The sequence below is a fragment of the Nyctereutes procyonoides genome, unplaced genomic scaffold (genome assembly GCF_905146905.1).
Source record: "Nyctereutes procyonoides isolate TBG_1078 unplaced genomic scaffold, NYPRO_anot_genome, whole genome shotgun sequence".
In the NCBI taxonomy this organism is placed as follows: domain Eukaryota; kingdom Metazoa; phylum Chordata; class Mammalia; order Carnivora; family Canidae; genus Nyctereutes; species Nyctereutes procyonoides.
In genome coordinates, this window is record NW_026575034.1 from 9,532,750 (window position 1) to 9,556,853 (window position 24,104).

Below are 24,104 nucleotides of genomic sequence, written 5' to 3' on the forward strand. Positions count from 1 at the left end.
CCAAAATATTGAATCAGAGTTGAGAGGATCCAGTCATAAGATATATACCTCTCTGGATATATTAAACAGAGTGAATTTAATATAGAAAAGTGACTCTATAATGTTGGAAGGGCCCAGGAGGTAAAAAAGGGAATTTGAGCTAATCCAGAGCTTAATGACACAGAAAGAAGCTACCACCCCTAAGAGTGGAACAACAGCAAGATAGATGTGGTGTGAGCGGAGTCCAGAACCTGGGAGGACGGGAGGCTGGGCTGGTGCTTTGAGCCATAAGATTTCCCAAAGGTGGCCAGAACTGAGATCACGATGGGGCTACACTGCAGGCTGGTGCCAGAACCATGTTCAGGCTCCGAGGAAGAAGCTTCACATGCAGGTGCTGGAAGTGCCAAAAATTCCCTATTGCACTCTGTGCCTGCTGGGGAGACACTAACGCAAGTCCAGAGCAGGAAAAGAGCCTCCCCTGTCTCCTCTTTCTGCCAAACTTCCACCGTTGCCTAATTGATAGAGACGATCTGAAAACCTCTTGGCAAGAAAGTCTGGAAAATGCGGTTACGGCGTCCAAGCCTCCCTAAGATACATAGCAGAACAAAGCAGAGCGGACATGGAGTCTGAGAGCAACCAGGCAAAGCACCAGCCAAAGTGTACTACAAAGTAGTGCTATGTGCTAGGTCTTGTTCTAGGGACTCGGGTTACAGCAGTAAGCACAACAGAAAACACCCCGCTCTCCAGGAACTTACTTCTAGAGGGGGAGGGTAGACAATACAAAAGCAAGCCAAAAGCAAACAAAGTAGTACAGCAGGACCCAAAACATCAGTTGGTCTTAGCACATTTCCTTAGAAGCGGAGTATGAGATGAGGATTCTGGTGCCATAAAAGTGATTCAGTAAGGGCACGCTCTCAGGAACACCTGTTAAGGCGAGAGGACGTGATGCTTAATTTTATGTGTCACCTTGGCTAGACTGTGGTAAGCAGTTGTTTGGTCAAACACTAGTCTAGATTTTGCTCTAAAGGTATATGTTTAGATGGGATTAACATTTATAATCAGTTGACTTTAAGTGAAGGAGATGATCCTATATAGTATGGGTGGGCCTCGTCCAATCAGTTGAGGGCCTTAAGAGCAAAGATTGAGTTTTTCTGAAGAAGGAACTCTGCCTCCAGACTTAAATATAGAAATTCTAACCCTCAGACACAAGACTGCAACCTCAACTCACCTAAATCTCCATCCTGCTGACTTGCCTTACAGATTTCAGAGTGCCAGCCAGCCCTAACAATTGTGAGCCAATTCCTTAAGATATTTCTCTCCCTCCTTCTCTCTCTCTCTCTCTCTCTCTCTCTCTCTCTCAGTTTTGTTTCTCTGAGGAATTTTGACTAATGTGGCAAGGGAGAGGAGGAGAAACAGAACAAGGATGTGGTCTCAGCCGGATGTCATGGGGAGCTCTGGGGCGTACATTGCACCACAGACTTTGCCGTGCCTGAGACAAAGGAGCTGGGCTTTGTACACATGCATCAGTCGGTTCCCAGGCAACCCTTCAGAGAAGGTTGTGGGTGCAAGTTATACACATACTTCAACGCTTGGGAATGTCTTATATCTATTTGTTAAGGTCATGTTATTTTATTTCCAGAGGGTAACAGAGACTCCTGGGAGGAATAATTATTTCTTCATTGTCCATTGACAAACTAAAAGGGATTCCTTTAATTAGGAAACTATCTTTGCGTTTTGTGGGACATAGGACTTGGTTAAGGACTGAGATGATCTGGTTTCAGGTTCCAGCTTGGGTAACGCACTGGGTGATTTTTTTTTAAATATTTTACTTATTCATGAGAGACACAGAGAGAGATGCAGAGACACAGGCAGAGGGAGAAGCAGGCTCCCTGCAGGGATACCGATGCAGGACTCAGGATCATGACCTGAGCCAAAGGCAGACGCTCAACCACTGAGCCACCCAGGGGTCCCCTCACTGTGTGGTCTTAAAAAAAAAGTGGGGCATCTGGGTGGCTCAGTCGGTTAAGCATCTGTCTGTGGCTCTGGTTGTGATTTCAGTGTCCTGAAATTGAGATAGAGCCCTACATCGGGCTCCCTGCTCAGCAGGGCGTCTGCTTCTCCCTCTCCCTGTGCCCCTCCTCACCTAGTGTGCCCTTGCTCGCTCGCTCTCTCAGAAAAATAAATACAATCTTAAAGGGAAAAAAAGGTGCTTGTCTTCTTTGAACTTTACCTCCTATAGATATATAGGATATATGGCATATATATATATATGCCAGAGAGCTAGCCAAGACAGTTAAAAGCTCTACTCAACCCTGTTTCGCCACTTATACCCTCCCTATCACTACTGTTTGCCACTACCAGGGAAATAGCACTTCTGGAAGCTTCCCTGATCTCTCCAGGAGGGCAGCCCAAGTGGGGTTCCTTTAGGGTTTCTGAATATAAAGACAGCTCTGGTTGGAGGTATGTTGGGCCAGAGAAGATTTGGCTTAACTAAAAGGCTACTGAAGCTGCTCGTTCCCAGGGCTTCTGGTGCCCTAACATAATTTCCCCAAGGTAACTGCAGGCCCCTAATGAACCAGAGCAGCACACTCAAAGCGGTATTTTTTTTTCCCTACGCCATCAAATATAAAGCGGCCAGTTTCTTCATCGTACCCAGCAAACGCCTGTACAGATTAACCCGATTCCGGAGAGGTGTGAGGAAGGCTGGAGCCGAGGCCCACCTTGGCTTTCACGGGACAAGCAGAGTTTGTGCCCTGGGCCGCCCATGGTCGCTAGGGAGGGGCATAGGCTTAGGAGCACAGTTTCTACCACACAGTAACTCACTGTAGCCCACTCAACTTGGGCTCTCCAAGCCTCAGGCCCCTCATCTGTGAAATGGGGTACAAGGGGCTGGATTAAATACGTTCAGCGCAGGAGAGCACCCAGAACTACTGGCCGGCCACCAGGCCACCAGGATGTCCGGTCTGGTGGAAAATCTTCCCTGAGGCTCTTTTGACAACGATTTTCCCAATGGCTCTTCTGTGTCTTCTGGCAGCAGGTGTTTTCTCCTGAGCGCAGCATGTGCAGAATATTTAATTAAAAAAAAAAAGTGGCACAGTGACTCACATTTTAATATTTGCATTGCGATTATCTATGACAGCCGTCTTCTGAATCCTCAGATATTAACATTCCGAACCTCTCCCGAGTCCGATTTCATAACCTCCCCAACACACATCCATCATGAAGATGATTTCATTATTAAAAATTCCATTTCTCACAATGGATTTTTTTTTTTTCCTAATGCGGGCTCCACGGGCAAGGCGCCGAGATGACATGATTGACTGCTTCCACTTTGCAGGCCTTGGATACCAGCTCCGCCTGGTATGAATGTTGTGGCAGGTTGAACTTCTGCTTCTTGACCAGCTTCTTCCCACAGGAGGAAAAACTGCAGCACCTAATACCTTCAAAACAAACCAACCAAAGCACGCCCAGAAGGTCGAGGCACGCCTTTCCCTTAACACAGAGCTCACATTTGTTCTGGATGCTCTTCTACTGTCCATGGCCCCTTGAATAAAATCTCAGAAAAATAACTGCTCTGGTAGGAAATGGAGCGGACTGATTACTTTTTAATTAGCATCCTTGTAGAGTAAACATCCTTGTGCCGGAAGCATCTACGTGGTCCTAATGGGCATTAGATTTTGCCTTGAACATATTTACTCGTAATGGAGGTCTTCCTTCCTGGCAATGAAATAAATATGGAAATACATGTTATTTATTATATAATACATGTACATGTGTACTTTCTAGAGCTCAGAAGGACTTTGAAGAGAGGGAAAATTAGTATCTACTCCGTATATTAGTTTCCTGGGGCTGCCATAACAAATCACCACAAACTTGGCAGCTTCAAACAACAGAAATGTATTCTCCACCAGTCCTAAAGGCCAGAGATTCGAAATCAGTGTCACTGGGTCAAAATCAAGGTGTTGGCAGGGCTACACGCCCTCCAGAGCCTCTAGAGAAGAATCCATGCCTTGTTGCCTCCAACCCCTGGTGGCTGTCAGTGTTCCTTGACTTGTGGACACATCTCCAAATCTCTTGAAGCTCTTTCACATCACCTTCTCCTCTGTGTGCAAAATCTCTCTTTGCCTCCCTTTTAGAATAAGTGCACACGTGATTGCATCTAGGGCCCACTTGGATGATCCAGAATAATCTCCCCACCTTGAAATCCTTAAAGTAATCACACCCGCAAAGACCATCCCCCCATTATTGTTCTGCCATATAAGGTAACATTCACAGATTCTAGGGATTAGGACATGGATATCTTTTGGGGGGGCCATTTGCAGCCTACCAACTGAGCATTTGCTCTGCGCTATTTTCTACCTGTGTCTCTATACCTGCATGCATCTCCTTCCACAAGGGGAACATGCAGCAGGGAAAGAATCTGGGACTGCAAGTCAGGAAATCTGAGTTTGTTAGGTGTTTGTTTGGGTTTTTTTTTTGTTTGTTTGTTTGTTTTGTTCTTGTTTTTTAGATAGGGAGAGAAAAAGGGAGGGGGAGGGGCCGAGGGAGAGGGATAGAATCCCTGCGGCCTGGAGCCTGATGCGAGGCTCAATCTCATGACCCTGAGATCATGACCTGAGCTGAAATCAAGAGTCAGACCCTTAACTGACAGAGCCACCATGTGTCCTGGGAAAACAGGTTCTTTAACGCACCAGCACGAGTGCCATCACGTTCCTCTTCGGTCCCCAGGGCAGACGTTGCTAACTGATCACAGCACTGGTTTTTGCCAAACCCCTGAACTTGACCTCAGAGCCCTCAATGCAATGTTGCAGAAAGTCAAAGTGAATTGAAAGCTATTTGTCACCCCTACCTTGAACCCTCAGTCTTCTCGTGTGTAAAATGGGAGTACTTTTCTGCACATCTACTTTCTAAGGACAGCCTAAGGATCAAATGACATAATGGGTGGGAAAGCACTTATAAATGCTTAAAGTAAGTGACTAAAAGAGATCTGTCCCCAACAGGAACTCATGGGGAGAGTGTCAAAGCAGCCTTGCCTAGAAAGGTAGAGGGCTCTCAGTGCAAGGAGATTACGATGGTCAGGTTCAAGAGTAGTGAGGATAGATGATCATTCTTCTTTTTCATCCAATAAAATAGCATAAGCAAACACAGCCTATGCATTCAGTAAGGATAGCTTTAAAATAACATCACCAAGCACATAAATCTTACACTAGTGTCTCCTTGGCTCACAATAGCCGTCTGGTATGTGTCAGCCTAAAGTCAGGGCTATATACTTACTAGGCATCCAGCACCACCAACTCTTTTCAAATTATATCAACCCTTCCAGGGTTGTACCCTTCCAGAAAGTTTTCCCTGATATATGGCAGAAGGGGCTCTCTCCCAACTCCACATACATTTTTGTCATTTTGCATATGCATTTTAGGGTCCCCTTAGATGGAGAAAGGGACAATTCATTCTTGTCTGCATAGATGTTTCATGGGCTCTTGCCAAAAAGCTTTTAAGTGAAGACCCTAAATCCCCAACCAGAACATCAAAGTGTCTCTTCTTCCTTTCCACTTTTGGAGTCAGAAAACTACCTCTAAACATTTTGGTCACCGCTTCGGATGCCAGGTCTAGTTGGCCTGCCTTCCCTGGGATCTGGCTGTAGGCTTTATTCTGCTTACAGCCCAGCCACATGATCTTGACAAGGTCTGAGACTCAGCTTGCTCTTCTATAAAATGAGAAAAGTGTGGAACACTGCCCTCCCTGCCTCTCAGGGTTGACTAAGAAGACAGGCTTTGTTGCATACAGACTGGTTCAAATCCCAGCTCATTTACATTTACATCCCAGGTGGGAACTTGGGAAAGTTGCTAAACCTCGATGAGCCAGTTTTTTTCACCTATAAAATGGGAATGCCTACCTTCTAGGACTATTAGTGAGAATAATACCTGTTTAATGCCTAGCAGTACTTGACATCTAATAAGTGTTCAACGCATGTTAGCAAGGGTTGTTATTTTAAAGAAACTGCTTCAGTTGGAAGATAGGTGTTGTCAAAGTAGAGATACAGTTAGGCAGAAGAGAGGCATCTGGGGCTAGGCAGGAGCAGGCAGGTCTAGGAAGGGGGATCTCTAGTCTGAAGTTCAAGATCAGGCAGGTTGTGTTGAAGTAATTGTAATGGTAACAATCGACACCCATGATGGAATTGTCCTAGGCATTGGCAACTCTCTTCCCATTCCCCTTACCCTCCACTCAAGATTCCAGGTGTTTCTGGGACCCAGCCTGATAGGAATTGAGAATATGTGAAACATGGTCATCAAGTACAAGGTGAAGATCCCAACTGGATCTTGTAAGCAAGGACTTGTTCTTAGGAGCTAAACAGGACCCCGTTTATATTTGTGGAAGTCCAGCACTAAGGCAGCAATCCCCTGGTGAAAGTGAGGCCACAGCATGTCTACCTGGATGTTTCCTAGAGGTAAGTGTTCTAACAGAAGACGGTGCTATTTTACAGATGAAGAAATCAAGACTCAGAGACGTTAAATGACTTGCCTAAAGGTCACACAACCCTTAAGTGGCAGAGCCATGCATCGTCTCCAGGTCTTTTGAGGTCTCACCCTTGGCTTTCTCTGCTACGTGATGCTATCCTGTGATTCCAGGAGAGAAATGGGTAGACACACTTCACTTTCTCCCCTTTCTGAGCATTTTCTGTCTCTACTGGATTTACTGCTTTGATATCATTGGTCAGTAGTATGTCTGCGGGGGAGCCTCATCTCACCCTGCAAATCTTTTCCTCCTGAGAGTCCTTACAACTTACCTGGAACCTGAACCTGAGAGAGGAGGGGAGCAGTTTGGGGGCTGATTGAAAAATTGAGAGTTACATTGCTGGAGATGTATAAATTGGTATGTGTTTTCTTGTTGGTAGCAATATGTACCAAAATCTTAATAATATGGATATGCTTTTGATTCAGCAATTCCACTACTAGAAATTTATCCTGAGGAAATAATCCAACAAGTATATAAAAACACAAACAAGTGCAAAAAAAAAAAAAAAAGGAAAGAAAAGAAAAAGAAAGCAAGGTCTAAAAGGTCCTAGTAAGGGATTAGGCAAAGGTAGCATATCTGTACAATGAAATACTATGTAATCATTCAAAGGGATAATGTTGGATTATATTTATTGTTACGTAAATAAACAATATGACCAACCAAAAAATAAGCCATTTGGGTAGTGTGATCTTATCTTTTGTAAATAAATTATATTCGTGTGTGTATATACATTGTGATCTCTCCTGATTGGCATTCAACCACTTAGCTGACTCCCCACTTGAGTCAACCCTTCCCTTCCACCTGAAAACCCCTAGGACTGATGCCCAGATTGACTGAAGGTTCTGGATGGAAGGCTGTGCCTTTTTATTCCCCACCTGTGCTCCCACTAGACAGCTCACATCATCAGCAAGTACCAGTTTTATGGTTCTCTAGCTTCTTTATTTCAATGTCCTTGTTACTAGAATTTCATAGTTAAATATTATGTAAACTGAAAAAAATGAGTGAAACAGAAAAAAAGATCCTTTAAAAAACTGAATGGAATGCTTTGAAGAATTCAACCGCTCTTGTAGTAATGTAGTTACAACGGATTGGCAGGGTGGAGTGGGGGGGGGGGTCAGAAAAATTCAAGATTCTGCTCTCAGAATGCTTTCTTCTTCAAAGAGGCCAAAACAGGAATTCGGAGACACCAACCATCATGGTGTCTATAGAAGAAAGACAAAGGTGATAGTAACACAAAAGGCTATATTAAAACATTGATACATTTGAAGCTAAAATAAAAGATTTAAAGGATGTATATATCTTGGGGCTAATTATCATTCATTATTTCAACTAACTTTTTTGCTTAACCCACTAAGCAATGTCTCAACAATATCAGATAAAAAGACTTCTGGTACATAGATCTAGAAAAAGGAAGGATATAATGATATATCTGGAAGATTATAGTGAGATTATGGTTATTTTTACTCCTGTGCCTTTCTACACTTTAAAAAATAAAAGTAACTCTTGTTTAAAAATCAGAAAATACCATAAAGCCATCACTATCTGGAGAAAGGAAAACAGAAGGAAGAACTTCAGGATGAGGGAATGATGTGCTGATGCTGACAGAGTGCCCTGGGGAGACACCCCCGTCTGTCTTCCTCTGATGACTGGAGCTGGTAGGATTATTTTGCTATAAATCATGATAGTGATCATGAGTGACTCCTTGGTTTCACCCTATCCCGAGGGTCAGGTTGACATCAGCACTTGGACATCCCAATACACTTAATTGCCATGGGAAGGGGGCGCAGGGACTCCAGCAGAGCAGGTCTAGGGAGGAGAGATGGGACATCCCCAGGTGACACAAGCCAGGCTGGGGGTGGGGGGCACATGAATAAGCCAGATCAAAATCAGTATGCAAAACGGAGGGCAACAGTCCTCAGCACCTCAAGTTACTGTCATTCACAGAGGTTACAGCAAGTTGCTTAAGATGCAGCCTTGCACAAAGATGAGCTCAACTTCCTTATATATGAAAAAGCCCAACAGCTTCATCTTTATTTTTTTATAAATATTATGTTCTTTCCATAGAAACTTTTAAATAATTCTTCATTCTTGACTTATAGAAATATCTGTTGAAAATCAAACTCTGACTATGTTAATATTAAAAGGGAACCCACAGGACCCCAAATGGCATTACCTAGGCCAAGTCACCAAACCGGGGCTTAAGACTTAATTGCACTTTTAAGCTCTTCCAGAAATGTGGTCTTAACCAGTCAGTCAGGAATTTTCTGGCCAGCACCAACACGATAACCTGTCACATGGGCCCTCTCTATTCCCAAAATGAAGATGAGATAATCCCACCTATGAGGACCCATTGGACCCCAGATGGAGATGATCTCGCCTGAAATATTCCTTTTTCTGTTTACGACGTCCTTGTCCTGCTTTAGAAAACCTTCTCCTTTCAGTAGCCCTTTGGAGTTCCCCTCTACTTGCTGGATGGGGTGCTCTCCAGTTCATGAACTATTTAGTAAAGCCAATTAGATCTTCAAGTTTACTGAGTTGAATTTTGTTTTGTTTTGTTTTGTTTTGTTTTATCAATAACTGATTTCAAAATTATAATAAAGTCTTTCAAAGTCTTGCATTAAAAATATTTTATTTATTCATGAGACACACACAGAGAGAGAAGCAGAGTCACAGGCAGAGGGAGAAGCAGGCTCCCCGCAGGGAGCCTGATGTGGGACTCAATCTGGGGACCCCAAAATCACACCCTGAGCTGAGTCCTTGAGCCACCCAGGCATCCCTAAAGTCTTGCATTTTAAAAGAACAGCCACCATCAAATGGGAACAAAAATGTGTTCTCTTTCCAACATCTCCGCATAATACACTCTGCTCCAACGCTGGCAAGGCTGGGACCATGGGACAGACAAAAAGAAACCCTGACAGGTTTGCCGTCCTGTCCTTGGCAATAGGATTCTTCATTGTGCAAGGAAATTCTGAGGAGGTAGAATTTAGCAGCTGCTCAAAGAGAAAAGATTCAGGGCTGTTCTTGGAATGGGTGCTCAAAGCAGGGGTCACACACAAGCACACTGAAGTCCTCTTTGCTCGCAGTCCAGCTGCGACTGGCGCAGGCCTGCCCGTGCCCAGAGGAGCGGGGCAGAGGTGGAGATCACCCGCCCTTCCAGCCTGCTCTTAGGAGTGCAGGCACTCCGCAGTCTGGGATGAGAGCTGCAATTGCAATCCCATTCCAGGCACTATTAGGTGAGTTAACTTCACTCTGATGCTGAGCAATGGGCTTTGGGGTGAGCCAGACCAAGATTCACATCCTGGCTCTACCACACATGAGTTCTTTAACACAGATTTTTAAAACCAATTCAAACAGGGGGGGTGTTGGAGGGCACTTGTGCTAAAATTCAGTCAATATGTCATTTTATGTAACTTTATGTCCCTGGAGTTGACACGCAGAGCAAGTGCTGAGTCAAATGCATGAAGGGCACACACCCTCTTTCTATCCTATGCACACACATAAAATCAATGTAACCCGTTAGACTCAAACAAAATCTTAAATCTTAAATCTTTCTGAATCAACCTAACTCTTGCTCAGCTCCCACTGCCTGGTTGGCAGAGTCAGGAGATAGAATCTTGGCCTTTTGGAAGGTTGTGCCCTGTTGCTTGTGACTGTGCATGCATTTTGAACTTGCACAGTCCAGGAGTTCTGAGGAGGCAGCTTGATTCTCACACAGCCATGCAGACGCTGATGACCAAGCCAGTGTGTGTGTGGTGCATTTCAGGGCAGTGGCTTTACTAGTGGCACTGGTACCATCTCAGGCACTCTTGGCCACTGGGCCTGGTGTGGCTCTAGAGTATAGTGTCCTGTGATTAGTACTTGGGCAGCCCTGTAGCCCTCCTCACTGTTAAAAATCCTGCTACCTCCAGGGAGGTGGGAAGAGGGGTGTGAGGGCTTCCCAGCCTTCCAGTTATCCCGATCCTGTATTCCCAGCTCCCCCAGGCTGGGCCAACACTCCTCTTACTTTGGTTGCTCAAAGCCTCTACCCTCTCTGATGGACCCAGCTACCTGCCCCCTACATCTCGGAGCTGAAACAGAAAAGCCATCACCTCCCGAGAACCATCCAGGTCAGAGGAGCCCAGAACTGAGAACAGAATCCCCAAAGGAACTTCCTGGGAGGAGAAAGGAAAGTTTAACTACCCCCCATCCTTTTATTTCAAACTTCTTTCTTTCTCTCTGTTTCCTCTTAGCACAACAGAAAGGATGACATAAATTAATTTGTCTATAACTCAATGTCTTTTTAATGAGGAAACCCTGTGGCAAATCCTCCAATAGAGTAAAAACATCCTCTAAATATTTGGTTCATAGTCACCTCCCCATATAGTTGCTTTGCAGCTAGTTTTTTTTTTGGTAAGTGGCGAAACCAATAAAGTAAACACGATGGCCACATGATACTTAAAAATTTTTGGAGGCAACATCGGCTTTGATCAGTGGCCATAGGTTTGATTCCAATTCCATCACTTACCAGTGTGTGATCTTAGACAAGTCACTCCATCTTCCTGAGCTAGACTGCAAATATCGAAAAGGCAGTTACCACGTGCTTACCTTTGCATCGGTATATAGAATGCGTCGGATAAATGAGTAAGCTAAAACCACTTAGCACAAGCTAGATATTTAGTAAGTATGAGGTTCCTTTCCCTCTTCCTTCCCAGTCCGTTTTTCACCTTTTTATTTTGAAATAGTTACAGACTCACAAGAAGTTCCAAAAATAGTACAGAGAGGTCTCACGTACCCATCACCCAACTATCTGCTGTGGTGACATTTTACATGCCTGTAAAGCACGACCAAGCGACTGGCATGATAGCTTCACCAGTTTCTGCAATGCACCTTTCTTTTGGTCTGTCTTTGCATTTGTATAATTTGTAGAACAACCGCCAAAGCAAGACCCAGAACTGCCCATCGCCACAAAACAGCTGTTTAATGTTTCCCCTAATGGTCATATTCCTCGTCCCATCCCAAGCCCCTGGCACCCACTTATCTCTTCTCCACAATCTGTGTTTTATAAATGAAATTATACAATATCTAACCTTTTAAGATTGGCTCTTTCCACTCAGCATAACACCTTTAAGATATATCCAGTTGGTTGCATGTATCAATAACTCATTCCTTTTTATTTCTGGGGAGGGTTCCAGGGTGTGGAGGTGCCACAAGGTGTTTAACCTTCACCCCTTTGAAGGCCACCTGGCTTGTTTCCAGTTTGTGGCTACTGCAGATAAAGCTGCTATGACCGTTTGTGGGTAAGACATTGTGTGTGAACACATTCTGTGAACATTTTATCTGAAACATGTTTGTCTGGAAAAAAAATGCGCTATGAACATTTTGTGTGACTGTAAGTTCTAATGGCTCTGAAATAAATGTCCAGGATTGGGAATCATAGGTCATATAGCAAGTATATGTTAAACTTTTAAAGAAATTGCCTACTTCCTGAGTGGCTATACCATTTTTACATGCCCACCAAGGACATAGGCAAGATCTGGTTTCTCCACATCCTTGCCAGCATTTGTTTTATCAGTATTCTTTATTTTAGCCATTCTAACGGGTATGTGTAGAATCTTATTGTGGCTTTAATTTGCATCTCCTGGATAATCAGTGATGTTGAAGATCTTTTCATATGTTTATTAGCCATCTATAGATCTTCTCTAGTGAAGGGTCCAAGTCCTTTGCTCATTTTCTAATTGGATTATTTTCTTACCATTGAGTTGAGAAAGATCTTTATTCTGAAAACTAGTCTTTTGTCAGATAAGTAATTTGCAGGTGTTTTCTCCCAATAGATACTTATCATCTCATGTCTCAACCAAATCTTTCACAAAGCAAAGGGTTTGAATTCTAATAAAGTCCAGTTACTTATTCTTTTCTTTCATGGGCTATGCATCTCGGACCTCTTCTCCTATCAGCTCATGAAGATTTTGCTCCTATGTTCTCTTCTAAGAGTGTTACGGTGTTACATTTTACACTTAGGTCTATGATCCACTCTGAGTTTATTTTGTACAAGGTGTAAGGTGTAGGTCAAGGTTCATTTTATCAGCTATTAATGTTTTATTTGTTTCTATCAAGTGAGATAACAGCACCAGATTCTTGAGTCATAGAAGTAAGATGATATCCAGGGAGGTGGAATATCTGAACATAATCCCCTGCAGAAGATTAATTACCCCAATGAGCTTGATGCTATAGAAGCCAAACGCTTCACCAGTGAGTCTTCAGAAACCGTGTTGTGCAACTAAATGCCGTTCATACTGGATCCCTGAGGAGAGTCCTGCTGCCTCTTGCATCACAGCCTGGGGCATGTTTCTGTTTGAAGCAGGAAGTAAGCATTCCTGTTTGCAAATTCCTGTTGCACATGATAACATATTATGTGTAAGGACAGGAAAGGGCATGTCTTATAGAAACATGGTCCCAGAGGTGGAAAGGGCCCAAAGTAAGAAATCCCTTCTATAGTCTCTTGGAAAGATGACCCTTCATTCAACAAATATATACGGACAGAGCAGCTACTATGTGTTAGGAACTAGACAAGAAAGATGCAGAGTGAACAAAACAGATATGGTTCCTTCCCTCAGGTGGGGAAGAGGAGGGGAGTATAGGTGATTATACATACATACACAATTCTGTATGCCAAAAGCTAGTGGAAGGATGCAGAGGTAATATGTGGCAGAGACATCTAACCTAGACCTGGGGAGGGTGGGGGGTGGTAGGAATAAAGAAGAGTCTTTCAGGTGAGGAGGAGCAGCACATGCAAAGGCCCAGAGGTGGCAATGAGTGTGCTGGGGCATGGATCCAAAGCATCCAGTATTGCTAGTGTGTAAAGTGCAAGGGGAAAGTGCAAGGGATGAAGCTGCTATGTCAGACCACGAAGGGCTTTCCAAGTCATAGTAAGGGATCCAGTCATTTCACGAGGATACCAGGAATCCACTGGAAGGAGTATAACAGGAGAGTAATGGATGTACATCTGTAATTTAGAAGTCGCACTCTGACAACATAGAGGCAGGTAGCTGACTGAGGCATTGGTTAGAAGACTGTTGGAAGAGGTGATAAGACCAGAATGGGGGCAGTGGAGAATGTTCCATATGTTTACATCAGAGTAGGATCTGAGGCTTAAGGGCTGGAGATGAAGCTTTAAAGATTGCTCTGAGAAATGAGGGGAAAGAGTTGTATGGAGAAACAGAGGTAAGTGGCTGAGTTGAAGATCAGTTGGGGAGGAAACTTTATGTGGGCACTCCGAGCAGGGAGAGCAAACTTATTATTCCCTCCGCCTTAAGCCTCTTCCATGTTGAACAGTCCTGCTTGAGCAGGACTCTGCTTCCCTATAACTTTCCTGTCCTGGCCCTACTTCAGCCCTGAGGGGCCACACAGAAGGAGTCCATCTTCACTAGTCAATGTTAGCCTTTGACCATTTGAAAGATGTGGGGCACATTCTCTCAAGCTTTCTTCTCTTTCCTTTTAAAAAGATTTTATTTATTTATTTATTTATTTATTTATTTATTTATTTATTTATGATAAAATGAGAGAGAAAGAGAGCACAAGTGGGGGTGGAAGGGTCAAGAGAGAGGGAGAAGCAGATTCCCCGCTGAGTAGGTTGCCTGACACAGGCCTTGATACCAGGCCCCTGGGACCATGACCTGAGCCAAAGCCAGACATTTGACTGACTGAGTCACCCAGGCACCCCTCAAGATTTCTATTCTCCTAGAAGAAGAGAAATCGTGCCTAGTTCTTACAACCGCTTCCCATTTGGCAGCGGTTCTCAACCCTTCCTCTTCCTGGTAATCCTTCCACCTCCAGCCTTTTATCTAATCATGTGGTGTCTACACTCTGGATAGAGTCTGGTCAGCCAGAAAACAGTAAGCATTGCCTTCTGGAGCTTGGACACTCCACCCCTGGCATCCCCACATACTTCTGCCCTTGTAGGGAAAGTTGCCTCCCTTCCTTGGACATTTGAGCCGATATCCCCTGGTGAGATCTGTGGTCACCATGGACATTGGGGCCAGCTCAGCTCAGAGCCTCAGCTGGGGAACAGGTTTAATGAGCCTCTCACTGGCTCACCTCCAACAGCAGGCAAACTGGGTCTGGGAGCACATGACCCAACCTTACCTGGAAATGGATTTCCTGCCTTTTCTCCCCTCCTGAGAAAACAAGACACCAGCAACAATTCACTGACCACATTTGGATGTGTGTGGCTTAGTGAGGAAAAGAGATGTGGGACACCAGCTCTGACTTCAGGAACCACACAGCTTTGTAGGGAAAGAGGATACAGAATGGGCAGTCAGAGAAGACCTTTTACAGAGGAGATGGGGCCACAGCTAGGTCTTAATGGACAGAAGAAAAATCAACTGATGATAAAAGTAAGGCAGTGCACTAGGATGGAAAGGAGAAATGCAGAAGTCAAAGTATCTAAGATGGACCTGGGGGAAAAAACATACTGTGGTCTAAGTATAGACTATGTATGTGAACATTGAGAGAAAATCTTGCAAAAGTAAACTGGACCCATGTTGAGATGCCAGCTATAGAAGCTGGGCTTCCTCTAGGATGGTATCTGCCAAAGGCTCTTGAACCAGAGATGGAGATGTTTGAAGTGGCTGATGATTTGGTTTCTGATCTGGCGAAGCTGGATAGATGAATGCATACTCTGCTGTGACCCAGGAGGACAAAGCTTCATGATATCTGGGGAAGATAAAACCCCTCCATGAAGTAGTCCAGGGAATACAGAGAAGCACCTAGCTGGCCTAGAAGATTGCCTTCAGGTAATTTTTCCAATGGCCCTTCCTACGGGGATAAAGACAGAGAGAACAGTGAACTATACATATGAAGGAGACCTATATGTGGGACCCTTTTGCTTACAAATTATTAAGAATTTCAAGGTGGCAACACTAAACCAAACATGAGACCCTTCTAAGCATAGAATCCTGTGCAACTTTACAGGTTGGATGCCCATGATGTTATCTCTGAAGACAAAGATGAGGGCAAGTTCTTACCCAAATGCATGCAATGGGTATGCAAGTGGTTCCCACATTCAGAAGGCCCACAGGCAGTCATTTCTCTCTCTTTCCTGGGCAGGTGATAGCCCAGCATTCTAGCCCAGGCAGTCAACTTATAGCTGTTAGCTTCATGAAAAGAACAGTAGACGAGGACAGGATATCTGAGTTCTAATCCTGGTTTTGCTTCAAGATTGATGTGAGTCATTTTTATACCTTAGTTTTGTGGCTTATATTAAGTGTTCAGTAAGTATTGCTTTTCTTTCCTTCCATATAGAAATCCCAATTGTAGGATCTCTACCATATGGCTTCTTGCCAGAGTATTTGAAAGAAGATACAGGTGCCAATGATCAGTCTGGGGTTGTAGAAAAATCTCAGTGAAATGCATTTTTATTTCAGAGCAAACTCCTAATACCATTCTGTATCCTAATACCTTACAACCTCACTAGAAAAGTCACCATTAGCCATTCTCTGACAAAGATATAATTTAAGAGACTTCAGGCCTTTCCTTAGCTGTTCTGCAAGTTTTCTGTAGAACCACAAGCAACTGATTTCCTCTCCTTATGTCTCAGTTACCCTTCTGTAAAATGTGAGAATTGACAAGGCGATCTCCAAAATCCTGGTCCAGCAATTGTCATCACCTGGTGTTGAGATGAACTTATCTGTCTGCATCAATAGAAAGTAGCCTCACTGAGACCAAGAATGATTGCAATCCATCTCTGAATCTCTATTTCCTGGCACAGCACCTTGCACTCAATTATGTGTTGAGCTATCAATGGATGGACAAGATTGCCCAGAGAGAAACTTAAAACGAATGAGCCAAGGAAGTGAAAACAGAGATATAATCAGAAGAAGCAGAATAATGTGCAAAGGGAAGAAAGAGAATCAGGTCAACGTCGTATTAAGGGAGATTGAGTACTGGGTGACCAACATTTCAAATAATGCAAAGGAAATATAAAATTTTAGGTTAAAAAAAAACACCACGGGGTGTTATTCTGTATGTTGGTAAATTGAACACCAATAAAAATTAATTTATTAAAAAAATAAATAAATAAAAATAAAAAAAAACACCACGGACAACTGGGACTGGGTTGCACAGTTGATTAGGTGTCTGACTCTTGATTTTGGCTCAGGTCTGATCTCAGGTGGTGAGATCAAGCCCCGAGTCAGGTTCTGCACAAAGTCTGCTAAGGATTCTCTCTCCCTCTCCCTCTGCCCCTCCTGCTCATGCTCTCTCTCTCTCTCTCTCAAATAAATAAATAAATAAACTCTTTTTTAAGGTACCAAACTTCATAATTAAGATGTCATTGGTGTCTTCTGAAAGAATCAGGCAGCCAAAAGTTAAGAAGTGGGGGAGTCATGAAGTGTGGACAGCAAGCATAAAGGAATCAAGAAATTTAGTGGAAGCACAGAGAAAGATAAGAAGGTCTCTATGCATGTGACAACATTGAAAGAAGAATTACTGCTTGTTTATTGGTTTCTTCATTTTAGGAAAAAGAGAAGGAAAGAGAGCCAACATATTTGTTAACGAAGAGGAAGGAGTGAAGGAGAGAGACTAAAGATTTTAGAGAAGGGTAGAAGAGGCCATTGATGAATTGACATCTTGGAGGAGTCTTCTGACTCTCTTCTGAGAGGACTAAAAGCATAACCTCTTCAACTCCACCACCTACACATCTAGCAGGTGCATCACCAGGGGCTATAGAGGAAGTCTCAATATCAGGAGGGGGTTGGGCAACCCAACTACTAAGAGTCCTTTCCACCAATTCTGTGACCACCGTGTCCATCCATCCTTATGTGCCATGTGACCCACAAGCAGATAATAGCAGACAATGTGAAAAAAATCTTTGCAATATGGCCCAGTGCCTGAAGTATTTCTTGATCTACCAATGCCAGTAACTGATCAAAGAGGAAATATGAGCCCTTGGAGACAAACTCTATCTGCTTTGGAATGTGCCCCAAGGAGGAAGAGTGGCATCACAGAAAAAGAACCAGATTGAGGGTCAGGAGTTTGGATCTAGTCTCTCCTTGTAATTCCTTATGTGCCCTGGTGTTTTTGACACACGCTTTCTTCTCTGAGTTGGTTTTTCTTGGAAAACGGGAGGTCAAGATAGAAGATTGATGTATTTATATGTGTTCTGACTCTTGAAAGCTACAGAATCATCCTGAAAGAGTTGGCACTTGCCTCCATGGTTCTTGGGCAGCTCTGTGTTCAATGTGGCCTCTGTGATACAAGGAACAAAAGTGAGGCTACAGTAAGTAAGCCCTCTTTGGCAATTCACAATGACATCACCACAGAGCTCAGAGTATTTCCAACAGCTCCAACAGGAAAATCCACATGTTTGTCAATGACATTCTGGACTTTCTTGTTTGGGCTGTGCCACCAGCGTGACTGAATCCTGTTTAGCAAAAGAAGGGTCATGTCTGTCCATGTGCTGATGACACTAATGAAATTCAGCATTGCCTTGGGGGACTGAGTTCCAGACTGAATTCCAAGTTCTGAATTCAAAACTCGGTTTGTACTTTGTTGACCAATCTCCACTAGGATTAAAGGGAGGTGGATGTATCTTTGTCATCAAATATATCATGATAATTAGCCATCTGTTAATTCATCTAAAATACATGGTGCAACTGCTTTATTTATTAAATGTATGTGTATTGGATGGATTGATGGATGGATGGATCATGGATGGATGGATAGGCTGATGATAGATGAATGGATGGATGGATGGCCGGATGGATGGATGGGTTATGGGTGGATGATGGATAATGGATGGGTGATAGATTGATGGATGATGGTTGAGAAGACCCAGGATCTGGTTCACAATATTACTCACCAGATAGGCATATGAGCCAGAATTTTTTCAGTTACAAGTGACAGAAAACTCAATCTAAGTAGTTTAAGAGGAAATTTTTTAAAAGAAATGTGTTGACTTACATATCTGAGAAATTATCAAGAGTAGCAATGTCCCACTTGTTTTGCAGTTCTGGTTTCTTGTGTTTGAGCTTCAACTTTAAATGGTCTTTCCCCCATCTGGTAGCCAGTTTCACAATCAGCAGCTTCATGCTTATATTCTTCTAGCTTCACAGTCCCAACGGAAAGAGTGCCATTCCCCCAAGAGTTCTACAAGAAGTCCTTAAGAGGGTCTTCACTGGCCCACGTTGGGTCACCTAGTCATCCCTGAGCAAATCCTGTGGCCAGGAGGCTGCAGCTCTCTGATTCGCTGGGTCTGAGTCTAGAGGTGATGGCAGCTCCAATGAAACACATAGACTGAGAGAGAAAACAAGGTGGCATTCCCAGAAGAGAAGGGAATGGACACTGGGCCGGCAAAACCCAGGAATATGCCCTCTCACTAGATAACTATGCTCCCCTGATTGTCCTCACCGCACAGGCTTCATGTAATGTGAAAGCCCTTTGACAAGGTGGGCGGCTATTCTTTTCACTCATCATTTATGAGTAACCACCATGGCTCCTCCTCCCTCTTGAAGCCTTCCCCGGCATCTTGGCCTCCAGGTTCCTTCCTTTTCTGATCTAGGCCATGTAACCTTTCATGCCATCCAATGTAACAACTAATCATCAAGTGTATCTGGAGCAGTAAAAAGTACCTACAATTTCATCAGGCCCAACAAGAAATATGGCCATGAATAAGACTGTCTCTCCACATGGGAAACTCCCAATCTAGTCAGTGATAAATCTCTTTGCATTGTTCTCTAATAGCTCTTGTGTATAAATCTAATCTCTACAACAAACTGCCGGCTCCTTGTGAGCAAGGCCATGCCTCCTCCTTCTCTCAGGTCATTCATATCCCTCCAGGTTGCATCATCCTGAGAGTAACTTCATGGGCCCTTGAAGCTCCCATCAGCCAGGTCAGTCCTCCGCCTTGATGCCTCATACCATGTGCCTTGCTTCCCACACCATCTCGCTCTGGGGTCCTTGGCCACCGCATCACTGGCACCCTTATCCCCAGCTTAACAGTGTCTTCTGTCTTTGGCTTCTAAAGTCATTGGAGTCACGTGGCCCTGGCTGTCCTTTGGATCTAGCCATCCACAAGCTGAGGAAGCAAGCTGACCGTCCTGCAAGGCTAGAAATAGTGTGACAGCTTCATGATCTGCTCTGTTGGTCACCAAATATGTGCTGAGCATCCACTTCTCTGTGCCCAGAACATGTGCTGAGGAAACTGGTGAACAGGCAGGCAGGGTTCTGCCCTCCAGGATCTCACAGACCAGAAGGAAAGACTGTAGGCCCCTCACCCAACCCTGGGACAGTGAAGCTTCTTGTCATCCGCAGTGATCTCTTCTATCTATTCATTGGAATGGGGATGAAAGGAACTTGGGACAAGTACCACAGTGGCTTGGTTATGGTGCAGGGGACTGCGGAGGGAAGGAGAGGAGTGGTCCTTGTGGGGAACTGCTCAAAACAGTCCTTCTATGTCATTCATCAGTCAGGTCCCTGGACTTAGCATATGGACCCAGACTCATCCTCTCTCCTCCAACTGCCAGGGAGGTGTTGGGGCAGCAGCTGGCCACATGCTGGGGCATCTTAGCTTTGGCTTCAGCCATTCATTTAAGACAGCCAATCAGGGCTCTCCTGGGAGGTTCCTGGACCCCTTGCTTGCACCAGTGTGCCCAAACCTGCAATGGGTACACTCTGAGACCTTGCTTCTTCCATCACTGAGCACAGGCCTGTGTGCTGGGGATCAGCCTAAAGGACACCTGATGAAAAAGTCTAAAGTGAAATGAAGCATATCAAATTGAACCAAACCAAACTGAATGGCCCTCTCTTAGGCACTCACAGATAGAAGGTGATCTTTTAAGAAAGAGGAACATTCCCTGATCCATCTGCTCTTCACTGAATAGCCCTTGAATTCCGTCTGAAAGTGAACATTTCTTTTGCATGTGTCTCTTCTCTCCTTTGAACTCAGAGGTGAAATTGCTCCCAGGATCTCAGTCCCCTTCTCTCTGCCCCCATCTCTTCTTTCTTTTCCTTCCTTCCTTCCTTCCTTCCTTCTTTCCTTCCTTCTTCTTTTCTTTTTTTTTTTTTTTAAAGATTTCATTTATCTATTTGGGAGAGAGAGAGAGAGAGGGAGGGAGGGAGCACAAGCAGGGGGAAGGCCAGAGGGAGAAGCAGACTCCCTGCTGAACAGGGAGCCCCATTAAGGCCGGATCCCAGGCCCCTGGGATCATGACCTGAGCTGAAGTCATACACAACCAATTGAGCCACCCAGGCGCCCCTCACCTCTTCTTTCTGACATTAAAATCAGTCCCTGCCTTTCATATCCACATGGGAGGGGGTGGGGCTCCACTAATGAATGTTTGAGAAGCCCTTTGAGATCTTGGATGAAAGGCACCTTATAAAATACAATTAAAAATAATAGGGGTAATTACTAGCTGGGTTAGTCCCTGTAGGTTAATTAGAGAGTTTTCTTCTGGCAGATTCTGAATCTGTGCAGAAACACACGGGTTCAAAAGGCAAAACAGATTTGAGATGTCAAGGGCCACTGTTATGCTTCTTCCATTCCAGGATCACGCACTGGCATCTTTTTTTTGAAATTGGAGGAGCATCGCAGCAGTCCAGAGCTGGAAAAGATCTTTCAGATAATCTGTCCAACTTTCTTGGTTTGCTGATGAAGCTAGTGAGGCCCAGAGGGGTGATGTGACTGGCTCAAAGTTGCACAGCAAGTGTAACACAACCTCAGCTCTGGAAGTCCAGTCCCTGGACACCCCAGTTGGGGTCGTGGAGGGGACCTCTGTCACCACTCCTAATCAATGATGTACTTTATCCAACCTGTGCGTACTGGTGACCTTCTATTGCATAGTAGAGCATTGCAAAAGAGTCAGACAAAGCTGAGTTAAAATCCTAGCTCTGATACAGTGCCTAGTGAGTGAGCCTCAGTTTCCTCATGTGTAAAATGGGGTAATAGTACCTGCCTCAGAGGGTTGCTGGGAAGAACCAATGAGCAATGTATGCCAAAGCACCTGGCATGGAGCATGTATTCAGTCAATGCTGCTTGAATGAGCGCTGCAAGAATGAGTCTTGGCATTGCTAGGGTTTGACCTACAGTCCTTGCTTTACACACCTAAGTTCAGCCTATATTTAATGAGCCCCTATTACGTGCTGAACACTGGGCTAAGCTCTTCAGGACTTTATTTCATTTAATCACCATGATATCCCCTTGAGGTTAGTTTTGTGCACCTGAGGATCAGAGAGGTTAGCTAAGTCATCCAAGGCCATGTAGCTGAAGAAGGGGCAGGAATTGAACCCATGCTGTCTGCCACAATGAACACTGCCTACCATTGTGAAAAGAAGCATGACCATTGTCATGACCACAATGGAGCCCCCAAAGGATTTTCTGCTGTGATACTGGAGACAAGTGATGGAGGACATCAGGGAACAGGTTTAACCTAAGATATCCATTGAAGCATTTTTGCTTTTTTTTTATGCCCCACTTCACGTATCCTAGGCTCACCTTTTAAATTTAGCCAATACTGTGGTAACCCAGCTGTACAACAGGTGCACAGAATACCTCTTGCTTTCTGACAGCTACTACTGTGCGATCCTGGGCAATTCCTCAACCTCTTTGTGTCCCAGTTTAATTATCTGGAAAAAAGGGTGGTAATGGCACTCACTTCATATGGTGGTAGTGAGGATTATATGAGTTAATAAATGTAGGGTATGTATAACAGGACCTGGCACAGCGTAAGAATCATAAAAAAGATAGACATTGCTATTGTTATAATTGTCATTATTATTTCATTTTTCTTCTTATGCTATCTGGGGCTGCTTGCTAGAAGAGGAAGACTGGGCTTCCTAGCTCTGAGTCTGCTAAATTGGAAGCTAACTCGCCATGATTGGGAGTTGACTTCAGCCCTCAGGCCTCAGGAGTGGGAGGAGTGGGGCAGGAAGGACAAGAATCCCGTTTACTGAAGGTGCAGGAGCTCAGGGAATTCTCACAACACCTCAGGGAGAAGGTGTTCTTACTACCTCCTTTTTAGATGTGAGGAAATTAAGGCTGAGAGAGGTTGGAAGACTTGCCTGAGGTCACGTGGCCAGGAGTGGCGACCAGATGTGACCCACGGAGCCTGGGCCTGCTACCTGGGGCTACCATGTGAGGCTGCAGAGGTGGTGAAGGGAAGGGCATGTTTCTATTGTTACCTGATTGATACTCTTTGGAAAGAAGAGGGAAGTCACAGGGAGGTGCCTCCCAGTCCCCTTACCTGCCCACAAATGCCACAGGGGATCACCTGTCAGGCTCTAAGAGGAAGGGGGGCGCTTAGTACTCCTTCCTAGAGTACAACCTGGGCTCCAGGTGAGGTGGGCGGGAAGCAGAGGGTCTTTGGAAAGGGCACTGGGCCAGGAATCAGGACCTGGATTTCAGGGCAGGCTCCCTGGGCAAATTCTGACACCCAAAACAGGGCCTGCCAGGCAATGGGTGCTCCATGGTTATGATCAAATGAATGAATGAACCAATGAATGACTAACAGGGTCCCTGCTCTCAGAGGGTTTCCAACCTGGAGAACATGCTCATAAGTGTCCCTATAGAGCAGCCTGTGCTGTGTCAAACCTATAAGGCAGACCACAGGGGTTGTGGGTTCAGCTCTGGGAAATTGCCCCTGTGAACTGGGATCTATTCCAACAGGGGAACCTGACTGGGCCAAAAGGCTAAGGAGACTTCCGGGAGGCAGAGGAGGGGAAGAGCACAGACCATGCAGCCTGTACGCAGAGGCACAGAGGCTGGGGCAGTTTAGTATTTGGAACGCATGTGAGACAGAGTGCGATCCTTCTATCCTGCAGCATAGTCTGCTCTAGCCCCTTCCTTCCATTCTCCCAAAGTGTAGCTCCCAACTGTGCAGCTATCTGGAAATCGGGCATGTGCCCAGCTCCCCAGCGCTGGTTTTCTGAAGTTTGGCCTCATACAAGGAGCTGGTTTAAAACAGAGGTCTGGGGATGCCGGGGTGGCTCAGTGGTTGAGCGTCTGCCTTCAACTTAGGTCGTGATCCCGGGGTCCTGGGATCGAGTCCTGCATTAGTCTCCCTACAGGGAGCCTGCTTCTCCCTCTGCCTGCGTCTCTGCCTCTCTCTGTGTCTCTCGTGAATGAATAAATAAAATCTTTTAAAAAATAAAATAAAACAAAACAGAGATCCGTCAACTCCCAGGCCCCAAGGTTCTTCTCCATCCAGCAACTGTAACAAGGCCTGGGACCAACCCAGCCCTCAGGGAGCTGCAGGTTTAAACCGAAGCCAGGTCTGGGCCTGGACCTCTGTCCTCCTTGGCTGCCCAACCCAACCCGGGTGTTTACACATACCCTCCCCACTCCCTGGCAGCAAGGCCCACTGCCTCTCCCTGTTCCCTCCTGGCAAAATGCCACTACCTCTCCCCACCCCGCCCTGGCCAAACACCAGCAGCTGAAGCTGGAGAAAACCAGACCAGCAGGCCTCACCAGGTGACAGCCAGGAAGAAGAGGGTGACATGGAGGTCACTGGGGTTCCCTGAAGCCAGAAAGACACAGAGAGGAGCTGGTGTCTGCTGCAAGCTAAAGAGCAGCGCTTCTTGCCCTGTTTTGCTCCCCAACAAATGTTCCTGTGAGAGTTAAGAGAGTTATTGTAGCTATA

At 44.9% G+C, this 24,104-nt stretch overlaps 1 protein-coding gene across 1 annotated transcript in view; it reads left to right on the plus strand.

The window, feature by feature from the left end:
• The first annotated feature begins 2,549 nt into the window (after window positions 1–2,549).
• Window positions 2,550–24,104, plus strand: part of MRGPRX2 (MAS related GPR family member X2) — a 29,063-nt gene continuing 7,508 nt past the window's right edge. Inside the window, exons 1-2 of the mRNA XM_055317594.1 lie at window positions 2,550–2,670; window positions 19,213–19,361. Of these exons, the coding sequence (XP_055173569.1) occupies window positions 2,550–2,670; window positions 19,213–19,361 (270 nt within the window). The remainder of the gene's footprint in view (window positions 2,671–19,212; window positions 19,362–24,104) is intronic.